The 21,567-nt window shown below is 58.2% G+C and overlaps 2 protein-coding genes across 3 annotated transcripts; one reads left to right on the forward strand and one right to left on the reverse strand.

The window, feature by feature from the left end:
• Nucleotides 1–3,607: 3,607 nt before the first annotated feature.
• ZNF646 (zinc finger protein 646) lies at nt 3,608–13,312 on the reverse strand. 2 transcript variants are annotated; one of them, XM_075928643.1, is made up of 2 exons: nt 13,157–13,312; nt 3,608–8,738 (listed from the first exon to the last, which is right to left on the reverse strand). In XM_075928643.1, exon 2 carries the CDS (start codon nt 8,584–8,586, stop codon nt 3,634–3,636), a length of 4,953 nt encoding a protein of 1,650 aa, XP_075784758.1. In that variant the 5' UTR covers nt 8,587–8,738; nt 13,157–13,312; the 3' UTR covers nt 3,608–3,633. The 2 variants fall into 2 exon arrangements, with proteins under 2 accessions (XP_075784758.1, XP_075784757.1); XM_075928642.1 differs by lacking the exon at nt 13,157–13,312 and adding an exon at nt 11,516–11,922.
• Nucleotides 12,182–20,976, forward strand: ZNF668 (zinc finger protein 668). Its single transcript, XM_075928658.1, has 2 exons — nt 12,182–12,489; nt 19,080–20,976. The coding sequence occupies exon 2, from the start codon at nt 19,110–19,112 to the stop codon at nt 20,838–20,840; it is 1,731 nt and encodes a 576-aa protein (XP_075784773.1). The 5' UTR covers nt 12,182–12,489; nt 19,080–19,109; the 3' UTR covers nt 20,841–20,976.
• The last annotated feature ends 591 nt before the right edge of the window (nt 20,977–21,567 follow it).

The raw sequence follows: 21,567 nt of genomic DNA on the forward strand, positions 1-21,567 counted from the left end.
CGGCCAGGGCTTCCCATGATGCATTGTTTTCCCTCGCCCAGACAGACGCCTGTGCGCGTAACGGGAGGTGTAGCTCTGGCATCTAATACTCTCATCTGCTTCTAGAAGCCATGTTCCAAGACTGGCTTGTATCTCCCATCATGCACCATGTTTTCCCATCAGGCATCATGAGAGGCAACCCAACCACAGGGTGCTGCCAGCCAGCAGAGTGGAGGCCATAAAGCACTCAAACTACAATTCCCACAGTACACTGCAGCAACTCAAGAGGCAAGCCCATGGTGCATGATGGGAAATACAGGCTGCCCGGGAAGCCCAGCCTATGAGAGAAAAGGACGACCAGGCCCCTGCAGTACACCTCCCACAAGGCACGGCGGAAGCATTTCTGCCTGCAAACCATTAAAGCTTCAACTTAAAAGTAAAACGTGTCACACGCACACAAAAACCACCCTGAATTTTCAGCAGAAAATTTGTCCCTCCCCCCCCTGAAAAATTAAAAACAAATTTAGCTTCCTTTGAACATTTTCCATGGGGTTGGAACATAAGCGAGCGTGGGTTTGGATAAGAAACTGAACCTCGCCTCGTTGTGCAGTCTCCGTTTGGGGGTGGAGAGCAAATGCAGTTGCTATTGTGTGGGCTGGGCTTTATTTCAAAATGAAAAACCGGACAGACAGAGAGAGAGAGGCCTAGATGCTTGTTTATGAAACAGGCACCAGGGGCTTTGCTGAATCTATAAGCGTATCACAGATCCCACAGATGCATGGCGGGGTTGGTATCAAGCCAGCCTCTCTCAACGTGCAGGGCTGGGTGGAAAAAGGAGAGTACCGTCATGAGTGGCTCAACAGGATCAATAAATACTGGGGGTGGGGGAGGTCAATATTTGGGCTCCAGTTCTCATGACAGGCTGGGGGGGAGGGGGGGTAAAGGAAACCCGTTTTATCACTGACAGAGGGCATTTTGAAAGAGACTTGGTTCCACCAGGCAGCAGTGACATTTTACAATAAACACCACACAACAACCTGTTGTCTCACTATAAAGGCAGAAACAGCTTTTCATGCCCCACCCTAAGGGACAGAAGTGAGTCTACCACATACATGCCTTTACGTTATTGCTATAGCACCGAAAAGCCCACCTGTGGGCCAAGGGCTGTACAGACACAAAGCAATCAAGCGAGGTACTTAAAAAGCTTGCTGCCACCAGGAGGGAAGTACCTAGAGAGCTGGGGAAACTGAGTCAGGGCATTTCCCAGTCTTAATCTAAGATGAATCTATGGCTAAGAACCCAGGGAGTTGAAACTTAACCCCAAAGCTAAGGTCACTTACAAAACAGGAAACTCCCACATTTATTGAGTTTTTTTTTTCCAGTGCACACAAAAGCCGCTAAATTACAGTTGGGTGAAGAACAAGAGATAGTCACTTCAATATTAACATGTTCCAGCAGGGGAGTGGGGACTAATGATTAGAGCAGGGGTTGGGAGTTAGGGTACGTCTAGACTACATGCCTCTATCGCCAGAGGCATGTAGATTAGGCTATCCGACATAGGAAAATGAAGCAGCGATTTAAATAATCGCCGCTTCATTTAAATTTACATGGCTGCCGCGCTGAGCCGACAAGCAGCTGATCAGCTGTTTGTCGGCTCAGCGCGATAGTCTGGACGCGCGGGTGTCGACATCAAAGGTATTTGTCGACCACCCAGGTATGCCTCCTGGGATGAGGTATACCTGGGTGGTCGACAAATACCTTTGATGTCGCCACCCGCGCGTCCAGACTATCGCGCTGAGCCGACAAACAGCTGATCAGCTGCTTGTCGGCTCAGCGCGGCAGCCATGTAAATTTAAATGAAGCGGCGCTTATTTAAATCGCCGCTTCATTTTCCTATGTCGGGTAGCCTAATCTACATGCCTCTGGCGACAGAGGCATGTAGTCTAGACGTACCCTTAGACTCCAGTCCCAGCACCGAGGATAGAATCCAGGAGTCCTAAGGGAGGGGGTGGGAGTCTGTAGTCAGAGTGGGGGATAAATCCTTCCTTTAAAACTGCTCCATGTACAAGACAAATTGGGGGGGGGGGGGGAGGGAGAAGACAACTCACTTAAGGAAAGTGTCAGTGTTCCTAAAAAAAAAAGAGGAGGCTGTGTATGAGATCTGAGAACTGGCAGGATTTCTGCAATACACTTACATATTCTGCACCCTAGGACAATAAAAATATTCATACATCTTGGATCAGTAGCACAATCATAACTATTTCTGGGAAGTACAACTATTTTTTATCCCAACCTCTGAAGAAGGAATTTTTTTTCTACAATCACAATTCAATACCTGTTTTAAAAAATTACCAGTCTTTCGAAACAGCAAAACGGTGGGGTGTTTTTCAACACTTCCTCCCCCCAAAAAAGGATTCTTTCAGCTATTGTTGCCAAGGAATTTTGAAGACAAATGTGTGGTGTTTACAAGGAAAAAGTTTCAAGCTGTATTTGCCTTTTCTCCTTAAATGGAAGTTTTTCTAAGACAGATTTTGTTAAAAAAAAAAAATTGGGGGAGAAAAATCGTTATAATTAAGACAAGTTGCTCTCATGCAAAAAGTTTGTCTTACGACAGGTTTTATTTCTTTTAAAAAATGTGTTAAGGCCATTTTTATTGTGGAGGGATGAAGTTTTCTAAAATATAATTCTCTCCCTCCTGCACTGGTCATATCAAAAGGAACTATGTTTGTAACTTTTTAGAAAGTCTTTTACATTTTAAATTAAAATGTAGAATTTTTGCAGGGGATCTCTCTTAGCCAATTTTGGAAGGAGGAAAAAAAGGGGACTATTTTTAGGGGCAAAATTATTATTTTCTCCAATGAAAGGCATTTAAAAGTGTCCTCCTTCTACGGTAAGACACCATTCAAAAATAAGCTGGGAATTGGTAAAACAAAACCAGAAAATTAAATTCTACTGCTGTTGAAAAACAAAAAGCAGAACAAAAATAACATGACACCGATTGGTGATTGAAATGCAGCCGTGTTAGTCTGGTGTAGCTGAAACAAAATACAGGACTATGTAGCACTTTAAAGACTAACGAAAGCTCATCATCTAATAATCCATCTTGTTAGTCTTTAAAGTGCTACATAGTCCTGTATCATGACACCGATTGGTTTTTTATAACCACGACATTCAGGCTCCAGCTCACCAGAGCATCATCTGAACCAATGTATGTGGAACCCTTTGAGAATTACAGCCAAGCTAATTAAAAACTTGATTGAACTCAATTGGATTAAAGCACAAGCTTAGAGTTAAGCAGGTGCTTAGATCTCTCCTGAATTGGGAGCCAAAACAAGGTAAAAATAAGGTTAAGGAGAAAGTTCTCAGAGGCACAAAAAGGCAACAGAGAATCAAACCAACAGCGCTTCCCTACCGGAGAATTGGGGTCCACCCCAAAACCACCTACACGGTTCCACGGCAGACTGGAGCAAATCTCCTCCCCTTCCCCTCCAAACTCAGCCTCTCCCACCTCCATTTGTGCCTCTGAAAATTCCTCCCCTCCCTAACAATTTGGTGCTAGGACAACAATCGACACCAACATCCCCCCCTCCCATCTCTCCAGCGCCTCTCATCCCCCGCCCGCCCCCCCCACTCGCACATTCATTCGCAAGACCCTCAGCTAACTTGCCCGACGGTGGGAGTGGCATCGCCATCCACCCCCATGTTCTGGCAGGAGCCCGTCTCAGGCCCCTGGTCCCTGTCTGTGGTGGGGTGGCCAGCCTTGGTGTGGCCGTGGCAGGCCTTAGCGTGGCTGGCAAGGCGGCTGGAAGTCCGGAAGGCCTGGCCGCAGTCCTTGCAGCGGCGCCCTTTCTTGTCCGAGTGGGTGCGGAGGTGGTAGGTGAGGGCCAGGAGGTTGTGGAACTCCTTGAGGCAGGCAGGGCACCGGTAGAGACCAATGGTGTGGACCTTCTTGTGGTGGAGAAGGCTGCCAGCATGGCGGTACGTCCGCTCGCAACGGTCGCACTTGTAGGGGCGCCGGTCCACCAGGCCATTGGCACCAGGGGTGGCCCGAGCCTCCGCCTCTGCCTGGTGCCGCCACAGGTGCTGGACCAAGTCCCGAGAGGCCCTGTAGGCCTTGCCGCACTCCGAGCATTCAAAACGCTTTTTTGTGTGGACCCGGCCATGGTTCTTGAGGGCAGATGGGTTGGGGAATTGCTTGGGGCAGACCGGGCACTGGAAAGGGCCAAAGGGTGCCGGAGGGACGCCCACTGGGGTGTGGGTGCCAACATCAACATGGCCACCTGAGGCACCAACTGATGCGCCGCCAACATGGCTGCTGACAACATGAGAGCCTGAGGTACCCCCAACATGGCCGCCTGAGGTAGTGCTAAGATGGCCGCCGTCAACGTGGCCACCTGAGGCATCAACATGGCTTCCACCCTGGTCCCTGCGGGTGGCCCGCCATTCCCGTGCTGTCTTGCCCCGGACAGGGGTACTGCCCGCCAGGAGGGGGCAGCCTGGGGAGCTCCTGCTGCCGGGGCGGGGCCGGCGCTGGGCATGGACCAGCTGGTGCCTCGCCAGCTGCCTCTGCCATTTGAAGGCTTTGCCACAGTCAGGGCAGTGGTGGCGCTTGGCCTCGAAGTGAATGCGCTGGTGGTTCTTGAGCGCCATGAGGTTCGGGTAAACCTGGGGGCAGACAGGGCAGCAGTAATGGCCTGTCTTGTGGCTCTTGCGGTGGTTGAGCAGGCTACCAGCATGGCGGTAGGTCCGGCCACATTGCTCACACCGATACGGCCGCTCCTCGGGGTCAGGGGGCTTCTTAAAGGCAGCGGCCGGCACGGAGACCTCGCCACCCTCGGCGTGGGCCTTGCTTGCTTTCTTGGCATGAGCCGGCTTCCTGGAGGTGGAGGAGGGCAGCGGCGGTTTCTTCTCGCGGTGGACACGCTGGTGGCTGGCCAGCTGCTTCTGGAGGCGGAAGGCCTTGGGGCACTGGGCGCACTTGTAGCGCTTGGTCTCGAAGTGGATGCGGTTGTGGTTCTTCAAGGCCATGAGGTTGTAGAAGAGCTTCTGGCAGATGGTGCAGCGGAAGAGGCCTGTCTTGTGGGTCTGTTTGTGATTGATCAGGCTGCCTGCATGCTTGTAGCTCCGGCCGCACTGCTCGCAGCAGAAGGGGCGCGCCGGTGCGGGGCCTTCCTCCCCGCTGCCCTCCTCTTCCTTCTTGGCGAGGTCCACCTGCTCCTCCTCCTGCGGGTGGTGGGCAGCACAGTGCGCCTCCAGCCCCGCCGCCCCCTGGCACAGCTCCCCACAGATGTCGCACACGTGCGGCTGGCTCTCCTCAGTGGCGCCGCCTGCTGGGTCCTGTTTTCCAGGAGCCAGGGTTGCGGTGGGATCGCCTCCCTCCCCGCTGTGCGGGAGCGCCGGTTTCTTCTCTGCGCCATCCCCGCTGCTGGCTGGCTGGCCGGCATTCAGCTTACACTTGGGATGATTACGGAGATGGTTGCGGTAGGCGGAGAGGTTGGGGTACTGCCGAGAGCAGACGCCGCACTGGTAATCTCCCACCTGGTGGGTTTTCTTGTGATTGACCAGGCTGCCGCCGTGCCGGTAGGTCTTCCCGCACTGCGCACACGCGTAGGGGCGGCTGTCTGGGGGCGTCAAGCTGGATTTCTGCTCCTCTGGCAGTTCTGGCCGTGGTGCCAGCCGCAGCTGGATGGTGGTGTCGGCCAAAGCGGCTTCCTTCTCCTCCCGGTGGCCCAGGCTATGTTCTTCGAGGCTAGCCATGTCGTCAAACGTCTGCCCGCAATAGCCGCAGATGTGCGAGAGAAGCAGCTCTTCCTCCCCTCCGCGCTCCTCCGCCCGCCCTTCCACCTCCTCCTGGAGCCCTGGGAAAGCGGCATCCTCGCCCCCCTCCAGGCTGCCTTCCCGCGGCTCTCCCTCGCCACTGTGAGCCAGCCCATGGTGGCGCTGCAGGTCCGTCTCGCCCGGGAAGATCATGCCGCAGAGGCTGCAAAGGAAGGGACGCTCCTCGGCACCGGCGCCCGGCTGCTGGGCCATGGCATGGCCGCGGAAGTGGCTCTTCAGTGCATCCACGTTAGAGTACTCCTTTGGGCACAGCGAGCACTGGTATATGCCCAGCTGCTGGCCGGGCTTGTGGTCGAGCATTTCGCACTGGTAGGGCTGCGAGTTGGGGCTGCCGGGTGGCGAAGCCTCAGCCGCCGCCTCCTTTTTCGGGTGCTGCCAGCCGTTCACCATGCTGCCCCCTTGCAGCTTGTAGCTCAGCTTGGGCTCCTCCTCAGCCAGCATCCTCTCCTCTCCATCCCGGGGGCTTTTGGGGCCATCACACTCTGCCTCGCCACTCGCGTCCGGATGCATTGTGCCGTTAGGAGCAACTCTGGGCTCTGCCATGCCCCCCTCCTCTTCCTCCTCCGCCCCCACCCGGCTCTTCCTTGGCTTCTGGTGGCCACGTAAGTGGCTCTTGAGGGCAGCCAAATTGGAGAAGCGTTTAGCGCAGAGCGAGCACTCAAAATCCCCAGTCTGGTGCGTTTGTTTGTGGTTGATCAGGCTGCCCGAGTGCCGGTAGGACTTGCCACAGAGCTCACAGCTGTACATCCGCCTGCCCAGTGGCTCTGCCTCACACTCAGCCGGGCTGGGCTTCCCACTGCTGCCGTGCACCAGGGCGTGGCTCTGCAGACTGCCCAGATCCTGAAAGATCATCCCACAGCAGCCACAGATGTGGGACGTCCCCGCCGCTGGCCCCGCGGTCTCCAACTGCTCCACGTCTTGCTTGATGGCCTGCAGCAAAGCCGCCTCCCGTGTTTGGACGGTGCCCGGCTCCTCCTCCTCCTCCTCCTCCTTCCCCTCCTGGGGACAGGGAATGGCATCCGTGGGGACGTGGCGCAGCTGGTGCTGCTGGAACTCTGCTTCCTCTTCAAAGCTCTCCCCACAGCAGGTGCAGGTGTAGTTCTCCCGCTCCTTGCCCCGCGCCGCCCGGAAATGCATGCGGACGTGGTTGCGTAGTGCCATCAGATTGGAGTACTGCTTAGGGCACAGGGAGCACTGGTAGACACCCGTCTGGTGGGTGTGCCGATGGTTAACCAGGCTGCCCCGGTGGCGGTAGGTCCGGCCACACTCCCCACAGCGGTACGGCCTCTCGTCCGACGCCCCGTCGTCCTCCTCCTCCATACAACCAGCCTCTTCCTCTTTGAGGGGGCCTCCTTCTTCCACCTCCCCGTGCGCGGGGGGCTCCGAGGCCTCGTCCCTGCTGGCTGGCTCTGAGGGGCCCTGGTCGAGGTGGCAAGCAGCCTCTTCGGGCGCTGGGGGGCAGGAGTAACGGAGGCCAGGCCGGGAGGCCGGCTTGGATTTGAGGTGAATCCGCAGGTGGTTCTTGAGAGCTGCCAGGTTGAAGAGCTGCTTGCAGCAGACGCTGCAGCTGTAGACGCCCGTCTGGTGGCTTTTCTTGTGGTTGATGAGGCTGCCGGCATGGCGGTAGGTCCGGCCACATTCCCCGCACCGGTAGGGCCGTGCCTGCTCTCCGTCCTTACTGTTGGCTTCCCAAGCCCCCTCGGAGTCCATCGTGGGTTGGGCCAAGCTCCCCTCCTCCTCTTTCTCCTCCTCCTCTGGGTAGAAGCAGCTGTGGTTCCTCAGTTCCTCCTCCTCAGCAAAGTTTCCCCCACACCTCACGCACAGCTCCCCATCTGTATTGCCCCGGTCTCCGCCCCCGGCCTTCGCCCCATCTTTCAGACTGCAGGGGGCGCCCTCTCCGAAGGCGGCCGGCGGCAGCTGGTAGATATCCAACTTGGCTGAAGTCTCAATGGAGTCCTCCTCCGAGATGCTGTGCTCCGAGCCCTCGGAGGGGGCTCTCCCTGCCCACCGGGCTTTCTCGTGGGCCTTCTGGTGGCTCAGCAACTCGCTGGGCAGGCGGAAGGCCTTGCCGCATAACGGGCACTTGTAGGGACGGTACTCCGAGTGCAGCCGGGTGTGGTTCTTGAGCGCCATGAGGTTGGAGAATTCCTTGAAGCACACAGCGCACTGGTAGACGCCCAGCGTGTGGCTCTGCTTGTGGTTGGTGAGGCTGCCTGCGTGCTTGTAGGCCTTGTCGCACTGGTTGCACTTATAACGTCGCTCTTCCACCGGCACTTCAGGCGCCTCCTGGCCTTCCTCCATTTTGCTGGGGAACTCGGCCTGCACCACCGACTCGGCGATGTATTTCTCCAGGTTGCTCAGCAACATCCCAGCACCGCCGCCTTCTAGAGCGGGGAAAACATCGGCATCCGACGACGAAGAGTCCTGTCCTTGCTGAAAGTTGTTCTCTTCCTCCTCCTCCTCTTTCAGGCCGCGGCCGGCGTGGGCTGAGCTGTGATGGCTGGCCAGCTGGGAGGCAACGCGGAAGGTGCGGCCGCAGTCCAGGCACCGGTGGCGCCTCTCCTCGGTGTGGATGCGGAGGTGGTTCTTCAGGGCCATGGGGTTGGAGAACTCCTTGCGGCACAGCAGGCAGGTGAAGAGCCCCACCTCGTGGGTGCGCCGATGGTTCACCAGGCTGCCAGCGTGGCGGTAGCTCCGCTGGCACTGCCCGCACTTGAACGGCCGCTCCTCTTGCTGGGGTTGGCTCGGTTCAGAGCCAGGCTCTTCCATCACTCACATCGGACGGCGGGAGGGCGAAGTTTCTGCCCGCTTCACTGGGCTGGGCTGGAGTCCTGGAAAGCTACACTTTCGATGCAACAGGCCGGCATCCCCTCCGGCGGCTTCTTCCTCCTCCGGTTCCTTACAGCATCCCAAGGCGGCAGCTGTGGGGACAAGCACAGGAAGAGGGGTTAAGACACTGCAAAGGGAGTGCCCCACATACAACATGCATCTGACGAAGCGGGTCTTTGCCCACGAAAGCTTATGCTCCTACACTTCAGTTAGTCTATAAGGTGCAGATTCAAACTAACCCGGCTACCCCTCTGATACCTGACCACATACAACAGTTAACCATGTAATCACTAGGACTTGTAACAGTTACTGTTTTAAAACCTTTTCTGCATCCCTAGGACCCACAGTTTCATCCTCTCCAGACCAGGGGAACTAAGCCCAAGGAGGCACAAAACAGGGACCAGAAGGGGTTTGGCTATACTTGATAGCCTAGTGGGTACAAGGATACTGGATGGCGAAAGACGCAGCAGAACCAGATAGCCCCAGGCTCTCTATGTCTATACTTGTGGCCTCTTGCGCAAGAACAGCTGTTCTTGCGCAGTAATCAGCAGTGCATCCACAGTGCCCGCCCGCTCCCGCGCGGGAAGATGTACAGTACAGCGTGGTAAGAGACGGCTTCTTGCGCAAGAGCGACGCTCTTTTCTTACAAGTGTAAGCTCTCGCGCGCAAGAGCTCTTGCCAAGACAGCTTCCACTTGTAAGAAAAGAGCGTAGCTCTTGCACGAGAAGCACAAGAGTGGACGCTCTCTTGCGCAAGAAAGCGATTTTCGCTATAGAGTTTGATTGCGCAAGAATCCCTGCCGCGCAGCCACACTGCCATGGGCGCTCTTGCGCAAAAGCACATCTCACACCCGGCAGCGTGGACGTGTTCTTGTGCAGGACTCCTTGCACTACAACCCTTACGCAAGAAGTTCTTGCGCAGGGAGCCACCAGTGTAGACATAGCCAAGGAGTCCTGGCTCCCAGCCCCCCTGCTCTATCCACTAGACTCCTCTAGCAAACCTAGGGAAGGACTCCAGTCAGGTGCACAGCAGCCCCAGCCCCGCCACACTCCGGATGTGCCTGGGGCGCTCCAGTCTGGCTGGGCTGAGACACACTTGGCCCAGACGGAGCAGCCCGCAGCACGGGATCATGGTTAATCGGCTAAACACTTCATTTAACCCGTTAACTGTTTAGCTGCGATTTGACATCTCTACCACAAGGGGCACCACACAAAGCTAAGCTGCTTGGGCTGCAGTTTGGGAGGGCGAGTTGCAGGGATTAGACTTTCTGCCCTGGGCTCCACTGTGCCTAATGTTGTCCCTCCTTGGCAGACCCCCCAGGGGCTCTATGGACCCCCAGCTGAGAACGGCTCCTCTACAGGTTAGGAGTCAAGAACTCCCTACCCTGCCAACGACACAGAGCAAGTCATTTGTGTTTTCTGTGCCTCAAATGCTACATCTCTAAATGGGGAACCCAAGATACCAACTCAGGGATCATCAGGCTATTCACCACACCTACAACGTGGCGGTCTTACCCTTTGTCGAGGGCCAGGCTAACTTATGGCACACCGGGTTAATAATAACAATCAGAAAAGTTTATGACTCCAGATTGCCACCTGTAACGAACTAAATAAAGGACTAAATGCAACTCTGTTTAATTTGTAACCTTTGCCCCGAAAAAACGTAACGTCACGCAGGTATATTTCGGCGTTTCTGAACACTGGCAACTGGCTTTAACTGACTCCATATTTTAAGGACTTCAGGGTGGGAAACGCGCACACACACACTCTCTCTGAGTCCACAATTTCCTCCAGAAAAGGCCAGCACCACACAGATTTATGTGACGAGACAAAAAATTGACAATGGAAGTTTTCCACTCCCATGAGCAAAGATCGCTGCCGGCTTGAGATGAAGTATAAAAAGTTGAAGCCCAAGAGAAGACTTTTTGGCTGCCTGACACACAATCTGCCAGGGACTATAAGATCTGTGCCCAGTGTAACCCATTTGCCTTCAATGCCCCAGATATTGCTAAAGAAACAACATTCTCCCAGGTCAGCCAGAGGGTGCATGTGGGTGGCTGTTTTCTGTTTAGTCACACTTGCTGTCCAAGTTTCTAGGCCCCCAGCATGCTCATAGGAGACAAGTCAACAAGGCTACTCCCCAAGGTCGGCAGAGAAAGCAGCTCGCTGTGCTCTGGGGGACAACACACGTCACTCCGCCTTGCGACCTGGCTGCTTCTCGGGTGGGCTACTGGGAAACAGCCGCACAGTGACACAGCACGGGGATGCACCGCCTGGCACGGGGATGCTGCCATCTCTGGGGAGGGCCAGCAGGGTAACACAGCCACAGGCCGGGCTGCCTGGCAGAGCGCTCATCCTGCAACGCAGCAGCTCCTAGGGCGGGATGCAGCAGGGGGACAGGCAGCCCCATGTGTGGCGAAGGGAAGAGGGACACGACTCTTGGAACCGCAGGGAGAGGAGCTGGAACGAGCCAGACTCTCCGCAGCCGCAGGAGGGGAGCGGGGGCCAGTGGTTAGAGCAGGGGGAAGGCTGGGAACCAGGACTCCTGGGGTCTGTCCCCAGCGGTGGGGGGGGGGGGGGCGGGAAGAGCGGGGCCCAGTGGTTAGCGCTGCGGGGGGGGGAGCGGGGGGGGGCTGGTTAGCGCTGCGGGGGGGGGAGCGGGGCCCAGTGGTTAGCGCTGCGGGGGGGGGGCTGTGGGGGGAGCGGTTAGCGCTGCGGGGGGGGACTGTGGGGGGGAGCGGGGGGGCTGGTTAGCGCTGCGGGGGGGGAGCGGGGCCCAGTGGTTAGCGCTGCGGGGGGGGGCTGTGGGGGGAGCGGTTAGCGCTGCGGGGGGGTCCCGGCTCTGCCCCCCCCGGCGCCCCCCCTCTTACCTTCAGGGGCCCCCCCGCGTGCCGGGGGCGGGGCCTAGCGGGGGGGCGGGGGCGCCGACTCCGGGGGCCACGTCGGGGGCGAGCCCCGGGGCTGCCGAGCGGGGGGAGGCTCCTCGCCGGGCCCCCCCGGGAGCGGAAACGGGCCCCCCCGCGCGCCCTGCCGGGGCCGCACGACTCCCCCCGGCCCGGGCCCCGCGGACACTTCCTTTTGTTGCTAGGAAACAGGAAATGTGCGGCGGGGAAAGGCGGCCGGGCTGCCCGGGCGCGGGGCGCCACTTCCGGCGGCGTCCCCGCCTAAAGGGCCCCCCCCGGCACGCGCGGCTCCCAGGGACCGTTCCGCCCCTCCGAAGGGCGGGGGGAGCGCCCAGAACACTCAGACCCGCCCCGCCCCCTCCTTGTGTCACAGGCAAACCCTTCCCCTCCCGCATGTGCCAGGACTCCTGGGTTAAGGGGGGGGGGGAAGAGCCAGGACTCCTGGTTTCTTCTCCCCCCCCCCCCGCTGTGTCCTATTCAAAGCCCCCCTTCACCCCGCCCACTTCCTTTGTGACGCTGCTCTGGCACCACCCCTCCCATTGGCTGAGCTGGGTGCCACACTTCCGGTTATGGCCCCACACCCCCTCCCCCTGCCATGCCACACTTCCTGCGGTGCAACCCCCAACCGCTCCCCGCCCCCAACCGCCGCCCTGGAAACAAGGTTCCGCCCTGTGCATTCTAGCCCCCGAGTGCACCCCACCCTGCTGTCCCTGGGGTGCTGCAACCCCCCCTGAGCTGGGAGGCAATAAATCCCTCCGGCTGGAAACCTGCGGGGCCTTGGGAGGGTTAATACCCCTTTAAGCGACTCCTGTGCTTTGCATTTCTCCCCCACCCCCTCCTCTGCTGCCTTCTCCCGCAGGGTCCTAGGGGCTGACTCATTCTGCTCCAGCGGGGAGTGGGGGCAGCAGCTTCGGCAGCAGCAAAAGAGACGCAGGAGCCAGGTAAGGCGGAGGCCAAAGCAGCGCAGCCCCTGCTCAGCCGGGCCCCAGCCAGCTCCTGGTTTTGCATGCAAGAGGGGGGGGTCTGCTTTGCAACCCCCCCCCCCCCCCCCAGGACAGCGCCTCTCCCCTGCTCCCAGCCCTCCTGGCTCCTTGCAGCCTGGTGCGAGCCCGGCCCGAGCCGGCGGCTGTTCCCCGTGGTGGGAGCGGGTGCAGCCCTGCCGCCGCGCTGCTGCGAAGCCCGGGCGGGCGGGCGGCTCCCGGCCCGTGGTCCTAGAGAGAGACATTTTGCAAGCGCCCCGTCCTGCAGCGCGCTCGGCTTTTGCACGGCTGCGGGGGCGGCTCTCCTATGCCACGGCTCCGTGCTCCCGGGCGGAGGAGAATCCACCATCCCCCCCCCCCCTTTTGGGGGAGCATCCCAGCAGCGCCCCGCTTTGCAATGCCTCCCTGGGGCGGCGTCTCCTCGCTCGGTCCTAAAACCAGCCATTTTGCGAGCGCAGAGGGGCCCGCCCTTTGCAAAAGGCCTCGCCTTGCAAATCACCCCCCCCCCCAGCCACGTTGCTGGGCTTCTCTGCTGCAGGCTACGCGAGGGGGTCGCCTCCAGGCCTGAAATGCACCCAGCGGGCTCCCCTCGCCCTGCCTCCCAGCTCCCGGGGCTTGCACGTCCCACCTTCCCCGGCTCTGGCTCCAGCCATGGTGCTCGACAGGCTGAGCCGGGCAGGAACGCGGTCTCCTGGCGCTTCTCTGCCGGGCCCTGCAGGATTACACCCCTTTGCACCGGCCTGGCCTCCCCCGGTCCTAAAGCCAGTCCTTTCACAATGGCTTTCCGCCTCCCGGCTCGCTCCCCCGGCCTGCCCGAGATCCGGAGCCCGGCAGCTGCCGGTCCTAGAGGGACCCAGGTCGCTTGGCTGCGCAGACACCCCCTGGCTGCACTGGCTGCCCCAGGCTTGCTCCTGACACCTGTGGGCATCTCCGCCCGAGCTGGCGGCTGAGCCCAAGGCAGCCTGGCATCCGCCACATGCTGATTTGTCTGTAAGCCCGGAGAGTTGCCAGAGGCCTGGAAAAAAGCAAATGTGCCAATTGTTTTTTAAAGGGACGATTCAGGTAATTCTAGACCTGACCTCACCTTCTCCTGGTGACCCCCGTTATCCTGGGGAGAGGATGACTTAAGAATGAAAGGGGTGTCACGTAATTAATGCAAATCAGTGGTGGGCAGGGGGTCCATAGAACCTGTAACTCAGTGGTCCCCAATGCGGTGCTCACCAGCGCCATGGTATTTATGTGCACCCGCCGAGTGACCAGGGCCGGCACAAGCCATTCTTGAGCCCCGGGCACGTGGCTAGAGCCGGCTCGAGCCATTCCTGCGCCCTGGGCAGTCGGCGCACGATGCATGCGTGGCTCCGCCCCTAGGTGCACGATGCATGCGTGGCTCCGCCCCTAGGTGCACGATGCATGCGTGGCTCCGCCCCCAGGTGCACGACGCATGTGTGGCTCCGCCCTCCGGCGCGCGGCGCACCTTACAGCTGCCATCGGGCACCCCCCATAGGTTGGTGCCCCGGGCAGCTGCCCAGCTAGCCCCTCCCCCTTAATCCAGCCCTGCGTGTGGCACGTGCACGGCCGCAGCCCTGCCCCCGGGCGCCCGGCAGCCCCAAAAGGTTGGGGACCACTGCTGTGACAATGTTTTGCTGATGCCGATAGTCGTACTGATGTGATCTATCTTTGGGCATCTGGAAGGGGTTTGACTGGGGAGCATATGACGTCGGATTAAGAAGCTAGAATGTTTATCAAATGCACAAGGCCCGGGTGCAATGGTTTAAAACGTGAACAGCTGCGAGATCTCAAAATTCTAGAATACTAGGACTGGAAGGGACCTCGAGAGGTCGTCATGGCAGGACCCAGCACCATCTAGATCAGGGCTACTCAACTTTGGAAGCCCCGGGTGCCACACTGATACTCACAGCACATGCCAAAGGCCACAACTGAAGTGTGGTTGCATGTACATGAAATTAAAAATACAAATAAATGCAAATAGCTTCTTGCACACTGATGGGCATGAATACAAAGATGAAGGCAAGTCTACACAGCACGCAGGCCCCATTTAAGTCAGTTCTGCTGATCTTAATAAAATGCAACATTTACCCCATTTCCACCCATAGGACAGCACTTTTGATGAGCAACGACAGTCCAGGAATTTGACTACTAAAGCGCATCTCAACAGAAGGCCATTCTATTGACGACTTTTTGTTTTGGCTCCCGCCCGGGGGCCGCACACTGAGTCCCACGTAAACCCAAACTTGCACCGCGGGCCGCAAGCAATCAGGTTCTCGGCCGCATGCGGTGAGAAGCCCTGGTCTAGATCAACCCTGACAGGTGTCTGTCTAACCTCCTCTTACATATCTCCAGTGATGGAGATTCCACAACCCCCCAGGCAATTTATTCCAGGCTATGTCTATACGTGCGGCGTCTTGCACGAGAAATATGCAAAAGAGGCTGAGCGTGGAATATCGCCGAGCTCCATTTGCATACCTAATGAGCCGCCCTTTTTGCGGAAGAGGCTCTTGCGCCAGAAGGAGCTGTCTACACAGCTGTCTTCTTGTGCGAGAAAAACCCTCTTGCGCAATGCCGTCACGCCGATTATTTTCCGGGATAACCGCATTGCGCAAGAGGTGTAGCGGCTCTTCTGCAAAAACGGTGGCTCATTAGGTATGCAAATGAGGCTCGGCGATATTCCATGCATCGCCTTATTTGCATATTTCTCGTGCAAGAAGCCGCGAGTGTAGACATAGCCCCAGTGTTGGCCCACCTTGACAGCAGGAAGTTTTTCCTGACGTCCCACTTAAATCTCCCTGCTGCGGTGGAAGGGTGCCCCTAGCGTGGTCTTGCAGGGAACATAAAGCGGCCAGTCTGGGTCACAGCAAAGGTCCATCTAGCCCAGTGTCCTGTCTGCCCACAGTGGTACCCAGAGGGAGTGAACAGAACAGGAAATCATCCAGTGATCCCTCCCCATTCCCAGCCTCTGGCAGAGGCCAGGGACGCCATTGATGGACCTAACCTCCAGGAATGTTTCCGGCTCTTTTTTAACCCTATTAAAGTCTGGGTCCTTTCTTGGCCCTAAGCTATTTCACCTTTTTCTCCTTGGCCTGGCAGAAAGCACAAAATCTTCACCCACAGCATTTCCAGGGGCATAAAAATGAGAGGACTGGGAAGTCCTGAAGAGAAGGGATCTCTGATACAGAGCGATTTGGCTCGCTGGGTAAGCTGGGGCAAGCACATAATGGCTGTGTCTACACTGGCCATTTATTCCAGAAAATCAGCCGCTTTTCCAGAATAACTTGCCAGCTGTCTACACTGGCCCCTTGAATTTCCGGAAAAGCACTGACGATCTAATGTAAAATCGTCAGTGTTTTTCCAGAAAAACTATGCTGTTCCCGTTCGGGCAAAAGTCCTTTTCTGGAAAACTGTTCCGGAAAAGGGCCAGTGTAGACAGCTCAGTTTTCTTTTCTGCAAAAAAGCCCCGATCGAAAAAATGGCACCCCGGGCTTTTTTGTGGAAAAGTGCGTCTACATTGGCACGGACACTTTTCCACAAAAAGTGCTTTTCCGGAAAAGCATCCTGCCAATGTAGACGCGCTTTTTCCGAAAATGCTTATAACGGAAAAGTTTTCTGTTTTAAGCATTTCCGGAAAAGGGTGCCAGTGTAGACGTAGCCAACGTGTGTTGAGCTAGCTAAATGTAAATGCGTCTTTTTCAGGGTCACGGCTTCCCAGGAGCGAGCAGGCCGTATGAACGGGGTGGTGATGTTGGAAAAGATTTAGGGGTCAAGTTCAGTTGCCCAGGGGCCCCCCGTGCAAGGTCGTGTTGGCTCTTTCGGCCACGATCCTGATAAACAGGCCGATCTCAAGCAGGGCGGTTATTTGTCTTCTGCATGGCCCTGTTGGGGCGGCTGTTTCCCGTTTCCATGCAAACACGCCCTCTAGTGGCTGACTCCAAGAGATCCGTCTGTTCTAGGGATGTTAAAATGAATCCGCTGATCGACTAGTCGATGGAATTTCCATCAACGATTCGATACGTCGATAGGGACGCTTCCGCTTTGGAATGTAGCAAGAGCCCGCCCGGCTGTTGCTTCGTTTCAAAGACGGAAGTGCCGCGCGGCGTTCCACCTTTGAAATGTAGAAGGGGCCTAGCCAGTTCCCCCCAGCACTCCCTTCTCTACCCCCCGTCCCCTCCCCGTTGCCTCTTTCCGAGAGAGGCAACAAGGGGGGGAAGCAACTAGTCGCTGAGTGTGTCGCTTACATCCCTAGTGTGACGTAGTGGGGGTACCCTGCTGGTTGCTGAGCTTGGACTGTAGGCTTGACCCCCACTGGCTGTTGTCTGTAGCACGGCCCAGCAGGACAGGGGATGAGTCACTAGACAAGGGTCTCCCAACCTGCCCGACCAGTTACCTCCCGGGGAGAGAAACAAAGGAAGGAGGGGAGGCCAGCCCTGGCTGGGGGGCAGGGCTGGAAGACAGGTTTGAGTTTCTATCTGGGAAGCAGGGAGAAGGAGCTAGGGAGGGGGCTGGGATTGTAGGGCCCAGCCACCCCCCATCTCAAGGGAGGGCACTGAGGACTCCTAGCCCCCATTCCTGTAACCAGATTACATCTGTGCTGTGCTGTATCCTGGAGAAGCAATAAACTCCCTCTATTCTACCGGCCGGTGGAGTCTGCTCGTGCCACTACGGGGGTGCAGGAGACGGGGACACCCCAACACGCCCTCACACCTAGTCTGTTCCTCGTAACAAAGAAACGAGTGACTTGATCCCACTCTGTGACTATGTTTACACTGGCGCGATCTTGTGCCAGAAGTATGCAAATGAGGCTAAGCATGGACTATCGCCGAGCCTCATTTGCATACCTAACGAGCCGCCATTTTTGCAGAAGAGGCTCTTGCGCCCGAAGGAGCTGTCTACACTGCCCCGTCTTGCGCAAGAAAACCCCTCTTGCGCAATGCCGCTACGCTGATTATTTTCAGGAAGAACGGCGTTGCGCCAGAGGGGTTTTCTTGTGCAAGACGGGGCCGTGTAGACAGCTCCTCCTGGCGCAAAAGCCTCTTCCGCAAAAATGATGGCTCATTAGGTATGCAAATGAGGCTCGGTGATATTCCACGCCTAGCCTCATTTGCATACTTCTGGCGCAAGATTGCGCCAGTGTAGACATAGCCTGTGAGTAGCCAAAAATAGCCAATACGGGGCTCTTAGCCTGGCAGAGAGAGGTCAAACAGCATCTAGTAGGTGAAAGTTGAAGACAAATTCAGACAGAAAATACGCTGGACATTTTGGACCGGGTGTGTGTGGGTGGGGAGGGGAGGATTAACCATTGGAACAATTTACCAAGGGCGCGGGTGGATTTTCTGCTGCCGCCGATGAAGATGAAGGGACAAATTCTTTTGAGGATGTTCTCAGGCCTGTGTGCGCCGGGAGGTTGGATTAAATGCTCACCGTGGTCCCTTCGATATCAGAGGCAAGGCCGGGTCCATTGAGATTAGTGGGGAATAGTGCATCTGTCTGGTGAAAGGCACAAAGACAAGGAGAGGAAATAGACCGGAGCTCTTAATTCTGATGTCCCTCAGCCCTTTGGGAGAACGGATCAGTGCGCCATAAACCTCGGTGCTTGATCTTCACTACAGAACATCTGTAAAACTCTGTTTAACTGCAGAGGAAATCGGTTAAAGAACCCCGGATGCTGAGACAACTGTCCTCTGTCCCCTGTGAATGTGTGAACCCTCTGCTGGCTAGCTAACTCTGGAAGAATTGTAGGCCCTACAAAAATAGTAACACTTTGTGCGATAACGGTTCTTCACCATAAAAGAAAAGGCCGATAGCTCTTTAAAAACAGATCAGTTATATTTGCTTGGGTTTGAAGGAATTCACCCTTTGGTGTGGCAAAACACATGTGGGCCTCCCTTTGAACCCGTGTCCTTATTCACAAGTGCTTCACAATAGACTCACAACCACAGGAGTGTATAAAAACCCCGTCAGCCCTCTGTGTAACCATGGCCCCTGTCTCTGCAGCATGGGAGTGCTCCCAGTTGGCCTGTTGGTGTCAGCAGTGGGATGATAAACAGTTGGTCTGTTCTACAATACAGGAGTTCATGGCATTATAAGTATTGGAATATGTGTTCCATGCAGGCCAACTGGAATGATTCTTTCCTGGTTTATCTATTTTAAATACTTGTCTGCTCCCCACTACTATAATACCAGCCCTTCCCAATCTTTAAGATATTTATCCTCACAAACCTGCTGGGAGGTAGAAAGTCCTATTAACCTCCTTTTGCAAAGGGGGAAACTGAGGCCTAGAGAGACCAAGTGGTGTAACAAGGGTCACTCAGGAAATCTTTGACAGAGCAGAGTCTTGAATCCAGATCCATTGAGCCTTCAGTTGGTGCTGTAATGGTTGGCCTGCCTTCCTGTTCCTGTGTGGCTGCATTGGTGGCAGAAGTGGGATTCTATTTTGCTAGTTTAGTCTAAAGAGCATCCCAGCCGCCGTGCTATGTCCCGAGAGGCGTTGATCTCGATATTGGCCCCTCCTTATAACTCTTCCTTGCCTTCTCTTTCAGGGAGCAGCCCCCTGTCCCTCCCCCCCAAAGATGGAGGAGCCCGAGGTGAGCATTGTGGTGAAGTTGGAGGGTGACTCGGAAGAGGAGAAAGAGGAGGCCGCCGGCTACGCCCGGTGCGGCCGCCGCTACAAGTGCCTGGTGTGCGGCAAGACCTTCCCCAACGTCCCACGGGTCCTGCGCCACGCCAAGAGCCACGGCGGGGAAGGTGCCGCCCCGGCCCAGCACGCCTGTCCCAGCTGTGCCAAGGAGTTCCCCGACCGGGCTCAGCTGCGCAAGCACCAGCTGAGCCATTCGGCCGACCGCCCCTTCCAGTGCTCGCAGTGCTCCAAGGCCTACAAGACGGCGCCGGAGCTGCGCAGCCACGGGCGCAGCCACACGGGGGAGAAACCCTTCCTCTGCCAGGAGTGCGGCAAGGCCTTCATGCAGCCGGTGTGCCTGCGGGTCCACATGGCCCGGCACACGGGCGACCTGCCCTTCCCCTGCGCCCACTGCGCCAAGAGCTACGGCACCCTCTCCAAGCTGAAGATCCACCAGCGGGCCCACACCGGGGAGAAGCCCTACACCTGCGGGGAGTGCGGCAAGGCCTTCGCCGACCCCTCGGTCTTCCGCAAGCACCGGCGCATCCACGCCGGCCTGCGCCCCTACCAGTGCGGCGCCTGCCAGAAGACCTACGCCGAGCTGAAGGACCTGAAGAACCACGAGCGGAGCCACACCGGGGAGAAGCCGTTCCTGTGCTCCGACTGCGGCAAGGCCTTCTCCCGCTCGTCCTCGCTCACCTGCCACCAGCGCATCCACGCCGAGCAGAAGCCCTACCGCTGCGGGCAGTGCGGGAAGGGCTTCACCCAGCTCTCCTCCTACCAGAGCCACCAGCGCACCCACTCCGGGGAAAAGCCCTTCCTCTGCCCGCAGTGCGGCCGCATGTTCTCCGACCCCTCCAGCTTCCGGCGCCACCAGCGGGCCCACCAGGGCGTCAAGCCGTACCAGTGCGACAAGTGCAGCAAGGCCTTCCGCCAGCCGGCCGACCTGGCCATGCACCAGCGCATCCACACCGGCGAGCGCCCCTACAAGTGCCCGCAGTGCGACAAGGCCTTCGTGGCCTCCTGGGATCTCAAGCGGCACCAGCTGGTGCACTCGGGCGAGCGGCCCTTCCAGTGCGGGGAGTGCGGGAAGAGCTTCGCCGAGCGGGCCAGCCTCACCAAGCACCACCGGGTGCACTCGGGCGAGCGGCCCTTCAAGTGCGGCCTCTGCGGCAAGACCTTCGTGGTGTCCTCCAGCCTCCGCAAGCACGAGCGGACCCACAGCGCCCAGCGGGCGGTCGGCGGGTGGGAGGAGGAGGAGGAGGAGGAGGAGGCGGCGGGCGCGGCGGCCCGGCACAGCTGCCGCTTCTGCGGGGCCGCCTTCGGCGACGTGGGGGCGCTGCGGCGCCACCAGCGGGGAGAGCACCCGGAGGCGGCCCCCGGGACGCCCACCTGCACGGAGTGCGGGGAGGCCTTCGCCTCGCCCTACGACCTGCGCAAGCACGAGCGGCTGCACCCCGGCCTGCGCCCCTTCCACTGCCCCGAGTGCGGCAAAGGCTTCTCCGACCGGGCCGGGCTGCGCAAGCACGAGCGCATCCACTCCGGCGTGCGGCCCCACGCCTGCTCCCGCTGCGGCAAGGCCTTCCTCAGCGCCTCCGACCTGCGCAAGCACCTGCGCACCCACGGCCCGGCCCCCGACGGCCCGGCCGCCTGCCTGGTGGAGGAGCTGGGCCAGGCCCCCTGAGCCCCTCCCCCTGGGCGGGTGGCCTGTGGGGCGCTGCTCCGGCTGCTCCCTTCTCTGGGAACCCCCTGGGGCTCCTGCCCTCCTCCGCTCTCCTGGGGGGGGCGGTCTCTGCTCCCAGGCCCCTCCCCTCTGAAAGGCTATCGGCCTCTAAGGGCCCCTGCCCCTCCTTACTGACTTGGGGGGGTGGCTCTGAGCTCTTAAGCCCCTCCTTCTTCTGGGCTCAAGGGGGCGTGGCTTTTCTCACAGACTCCTCCCCTTCACCCAGAGGGTGTGGCTGTCTGACACTCCTTCAGGGGGAAGAAGGGGGTGACTGTCTTGTCCCTGGGCCTCTCCCTCTCCACGGCACCCCTGGGAGGGGTAGGAGGCTGGGGAGATTATGGAGCACACCACATGGTTTGATGCCCCTCGCCTCAGGGGGCGTGGCTTTCTGCTCCCAGGCCCCGCCCCTTCAGGCATGGCGGGTTCGCAGTCCCTATGTGGGGAGGGGCCTGGCGCTGCCCGTTGCTGGAGGGAGTTGGAGCAGCGCCTGAGAGCCTGGCTGGACTCCCTGCAGGGCGGGGCCTGAGGACGTGAGGGCGGGGGGGTTATCGACACCGTTAAGGGAAGCTCGCGGGAACCGCCGGCCAAAGCGCCTTTGTAAATGGGCCTCACCCGCCGCTGAGGAAAAGACAATGGAATAAACACCTCTTTTGTAGCCCGCGGCGACCCTGTGATTCCTCCCCTCCGA

Source organism: Pelodiscus sinensis, chromosome 4 (genome assembly GCF_049634645.1).
Source record: "Pelodiscus sinensis isolate JC-2024 chromosome 4, ASM4963464v1, whole genome shotgun sequence".
Taxonomy (NCBI): domain Eukaryota; kingdom Metazoa; phylum Chordata; order Testudines; family Trionychidae; genus Pelodiscus; species Pelodiscus sinensis.